The sequence below is a fragment of the Tupaia chinensis genome, unplaced genomic scaffold, assembly GCF_000334495.1.
Source record: "Tupaia chinensis unplaced genomic scaffold, TupChi_1.0 Scaffold000116_1, whole genome shotgun sequence".
Taxonomy (NCBI): domain Eukaryota; kingdom Metazoa; phylum Chordata; class Mammalia; order Scandentia; family Tupaiidae; genus Tupaia; species Tupaia belangeri.
Window position 1 is genome coordinate 2,970,756 of NW_006159580.1, and position 5,051 is coordinate 2,975,806.

The window sequence follows — 5,051 nt, forward strand, 5'->3', positions numbered from 1 at the left end:
GCGGCCGGAGGGGGGGGACCCGGGGTGGGGGAGCCTCCAGGAGGTTATTTATAGCAGCCCCGTCATCGCGGGCTCTGGCTGCCGTCAGCGCCACGCTCCCCCGGCCCCCCGCCCCCGCGGCCAGGAATACCATGCCCTCACCCCCTGCCGGCCCTAAATCCAGCTCCCTCGACACAGGAGGGGGGGCAGGGAAAGGTGTGACTCACCTGGTCCCGACCCCTCTACCTGCCCAATGGGGGTCAGACTTGGGGGGAGGGGAGGTCAGGGTTCCCCCCTGGGGATTGAGTGAGGGGGAAACCCAGAGAGAGGGTCCCCAGGAAGCAAACCGCAGGCCTAAAGCGAACGGCCTCCTCCAGCTCGCGGGTCCCCCATCGCCGGGCAGTCACCTGCAGACCTGTCCCGGCCTTCTCCAGTCAGGCTCCATTCAGCCCCTTCCCCTCACCCAGGATGAGGTCCCAGGACCCTAACCTTCATGCAGGAAACCAGCCGGCCCCCCTCCAACCTGCTGCCCCTGTTCCCTGCCCTTCCCTCACGGCCTCCAACTACCCCTGCTCCCTCTCTCCCCAGCCCGCTGCCTCCTTCCATTCCTCAGAGTTCCTCCAGGGTCACTCCTCTGTCCACTCCAGCTCCTCTGGTCCTGGACTGAGGCCCCTCCTTGGTGTCACCTCCATTCCCGTCCCTGCCTCTCTGTCAGACCTCTGCCCGTGCCCTGCCCCTTCTCCGCTCTAGCCCCTCCCTGTTCTGTCCCCTGCCCCAGGGCACCCCTCAACCAAGCTGAGTCCCACAACCTTTGCATTCAGGTTCCTCCCTCGAACCCCTCCGGACACGGCACCCATCTCACCCCGCACGCCCCGGCCCCATACCGGTCATGGTCAGCACTTCGGAAGCGAGGCAGGATCTGGCGGAAGCTGCTGGTCCGGTCAAGTTTGGGTTGTGACTTTGTGCGTTTGATGGAGCTTTTTAGCCTCCGGCTCAGGAAGCCTTGCTGGGGAGGAAATGGGGATGGGGTGGGTTGGGGCAGGGGCAGGGGCAGTCCTACCCACCCACCCCTCAGTTAGAGCCCCTGGAGGAAGGCGGGGTGGGGAAGGGAAAGCTCCAGAGACAGGAAAGGGGATAGGAGCCCTGGTACTGGGTCGCCTTCCCTGCTCCGGCGGGTGTGGTGAGTGCACACACACACTCACACACACTCACACACACGCACCAGCTTGGGGAAGGTGGGAGGGCTGGTCTGAGAAGCAGGGGGCAGAGCCAAGAAAGGGGAGAGCCAACGAGGTGGGGAAACACATACAATCACTCTCTCTCCGGCCCCCTTTCTCAGAATTCCAGGGCTCCAGCTGGGCCACATCTGGGCTTCCACTCACTCACCGAGGGCCGGAAGGGTGCAGCGGGGGCGGCCTCCATGCTGTACTGCTTCCCCCCTGGGACACTCTTCCTTCTCGAGCGACCCAAGTGGTATTCTGGAGGAGAGGAAAGGGCCAGAAGGGACACTGGGAGGGTCGGGGGGCTGCGAGCCCAGGTCCCCCTGGCCCCGGTGCGTTCCCCACCTCCCTGCCCGCAGCTCTGGCCTCACCTACCCCCCGGGAAGCAGCAGGAAGAGCAGCGGCGGCCGAGAGGCTGGCGGCGGGAAGGAGGGGGCAAGGAACCCGAGCCGGAGCCCCCCGAGGGGGACGGGGTGGGAGGCCTTAGGCCCATGATTGGGGTGGCAGTCAGCAGGGGGGCATGGTGACAGGGTCAGTGGAACCCCAGTGATGAAGGACACCCAGGATCCAGGGAGCCAGGGCCCTGGGGCCCACCCCCCCAGAAGGGGCTAGCTGGGGGGGGAAGATGGGTTAAAGGTCATTGCCCTAGGAAGGCTTTTCTGTTTCCCCTGCTGGCGACATCGTCCACTTGCCCCCCACCTCTGGGAGCCCCTGTCTGTCTGAAGGGCCAGGGCTGCCTCTCATGACCCCTCCCTGGACTGGGGAGGGGCGTCTCGGAAGGGACCTGTGAGGGGTGACGAGGGCCTGAGGACAGAAGACAGAGAATCGGAAGGGACAGATGGGGGGAGGGGAGAAGGCTCCGGGTCCACGTGCACTGCAGTGGCTGGGACTCAGGGAAGGGGCGCAAGGGAAGATAAAAGAATGCAGGGGGTGGGCAGGAAGTGGGGAGGGTGGACCACAGGGGTTTGGGGGACTCCCAAGTCAGGGTGGGGAGAGGAGGAGGGGAAGTAAATGCGGATGAAGCTCAGCCTGCCAAGAGCCTGGATGATGGCAGCTCCGAGGAGGAAGCTGGGGCTCTGCTGCCAGGGAATTTAGAGGGGCCGAGGGGCTGGAGGAGAATGGAAGTGGGGGGTGCCAAGCTCCGGCTCCAGCTTCAGAATGGCTGCCCAGGTCTGGGCTCCCCCCTCAGCCCCACAGTCACCACTGCAGCCAAAGGGGGGGCAGGTACTGCATCAGGGGCGGGGCCACCATCTCCACGGCAACAAGAAGCTACAGGCTTTGGGGGGGGGGGGGCTTGGGGGGGGGGGACCGGAAGATCTGCCTGTTAACCCTCCAGATTCCAGAACAGAACAAGGGAGGGCTGTAACTACATTTTCACTGTCAAGAATTGCAAATGCCAACAAATTGCCCTAGAATCAGTCCCCAGCTTCCCGTCACCTGGAAAACCCAGGAGTCAGGAGGTTTGCACACAAAAATGTGGATCCCTGACCCAAGAACTCTGTTAGCCCCTCAGGAACACGTGTAGAGCACAGACACACACACGGAGCTGTAACTAAGCTGCAAGGGTACGTGTGTGTGAACCACGGTACAAACCAGGAAAAGGGGTCTCTGTGCTCAGAAGACAGACAGCCAGCTGTGAGCACCAGGGCACCATGGACTCACGTTCTGAGACCCTGAGGTCTACACGCTCCACGAGATACACGCTTAGGCATGTGTGAGCACTGCAGCACGAGAGTACACACTTGACCCCAGACACCCACGCGACCTGTTAGTGTCAACTTCGTGGCCCCAGTTCCATGCACGATCACGGGGGCAGCACATAGAAACAGACATGAAACTCTAAGGCACACACATGGCCCACAGGCACGGAAGCAACCCGTCTAGCCCTCGCTTGACCACCCCACTATCCGGGCCACCTCAAGGTGTCCCGTATCCCCAAAGCGCAAACATCCTTCATTCACATGAAAGGCACAGCCACCCCGTCTCGGGACAGCCCCGTCCCCCCCCCAGCCCTCCCATGACTCCAGCACGAGCATCCGGGACGGCCCGTAGTAAAGGCAGAGCCTTCAGCACACGCCAAGCGAGGCTTCAGAATCCTTTCCCACTCACATCTCTCTGCAGCTCTCAGGTATGGCTCTCTCACTCTCATTTCAAGGAACCTCGCTCAGCCATTATTTCCACATGCAAGTTCTTCTAATAAAGGCATAAAGTCTAACTTTAAACCCACCCCAAATCTTCCTTTGAAACTAAAGCATTACCAGAACACCTTTGCTAATTGGTTTGCTGGGTTCTCAAAGTACTATGTGACACTTCACCAGGAACGACGCTCCCTGAACTCACACGTAACTCACAGGTACACAGTGGCCACGGACACAGATGCTTACAGAGACTGTCACCGCCGCGCGGAAGAGAACAGCAGAAACAGACGAAAAAGGAGCAGAGAGACAGAAACACAGGACATCCTGTCATTGCTGCTGCATGCGGCAGCATGTAGAGGACACGGCACGATCCGTGTACACAGAGCAGACCTGGGAGGCGTGCACTGTGAGCCTGCGTCTCCATGTCCCGTCCCTGCACGATGTATACACGCATGCACACACAGAACAGCCACCTACACAGACCCGTAACAGGCATTGTGCATACACCCACACATGTACACACCCGGTGTACACACACAATTAAACTTACACACACACAGCAAGGGCCTGGACTCCCACCTCACCGTCTCTAATCTTGCCCTCACCCACAGAATCCAACCCCCCAAGCCCCTAACCTTCCCCTGGGCCTTTCTTCCTCTCCACACCCTGCTGGCGGTCCTCAAGGGGAGCCAGGGGAGAGGCTGCCAGAGGATGAGGGACAGGCCTGGACAGAAGCAGAGAACCTCTAATGACAGTCCATGCCCTGACAGGCCTCGCTCTGAGCCAGGTCTAGCCTGAGTGGTCTCCCTGTCCAACCCAGCCTGATCACACAGGGCTTACAGGAACCCAGAGCCTGCTCCAGTCTTCCCACCTTCCTTCCAACAGAGACCACTTCACCAGAAGGCCTCTCTGCCCCTCTTGCCTCCCCAGGCCCCTCTCCCCACCGTCCCCATCCAGTCCTCAGCTCAATCTTAGCCCCTCTTCTCTCTTCTAAGTCGGGCTCTGCTGGCTCCGATACCCCACTCAGCTGCCCCTGCTCTCTGGCTCTCTCCACTCTCCTCTTCCAGTCTCTCCGTCCTCCTCTGCCCTTTTCTCCCCACTCTTCCCCTTTCAGCTTTTCTGTCCCTGCTCCTGACCAAGCAGGCTCACACCAGCCTAGCCCACTGTAGGATTCCAGGGGACACACTCACACACTTAGCCCCGACACTCGCACACCACCCACATCCAGACACGCCCTGGACACCCATGCTGGGCTTGACACAGATACTCAGGCCAGTGCTGGCACACACATGCAACCACACACACCTGCCACCAGGGACACAGAGAACCCTGCTCCTGCGGCCACGCGTTCCCCGAAACGGGAGGCTGATGGGAGGTGAGCCCCAGCCAGGAGCAGGCATGCACAGGGTCAGAGGTGACATGGACCAGTATGGCCACTAACTGTTCCACAGGCCCAGGCAGAGGCAGGATGAGACTAGATGCTTGCACACGGCTGGTTGCACATGTGTACACGAGGACCTGGGGCCCCCGTGTGCACATGGCAGGGACACATAGGAGACACGAGCATGGACACGAACACACACGGGGACACAGGCTGCCTCCTCCACCGGTGGCATCAAGACCCCCATACACTGGCCGCCCCCACGCACGCGACCCTGTCCCCATGATGCCAGTCCCCGACCTCCCCATCCTCCACTGCCCCCCTCCGGTTACC

General features: G+C 61.3%; 1 protein-coding gene across 1 annotated transcript in view; it reads right to left on the bottom strand.

Annotated features, from left to right (window-relative positions):
* Positions 1-5,051, bottom strand: part of SYNGAP1 (synaptic Ras GTPase activating protein 1) — a 30,983-nt gene that overhangs the window by 20,878 nt on the left and 5,054 nt on the right. The window contains 2 exon segments of the mRNA XM_027770213.1: positions 864-985; positions 1,366-1,457. Coding sequence (XP_027626014.1) covers positions 864-985; positions 1,366-1,457 — 214 coding nt within the window.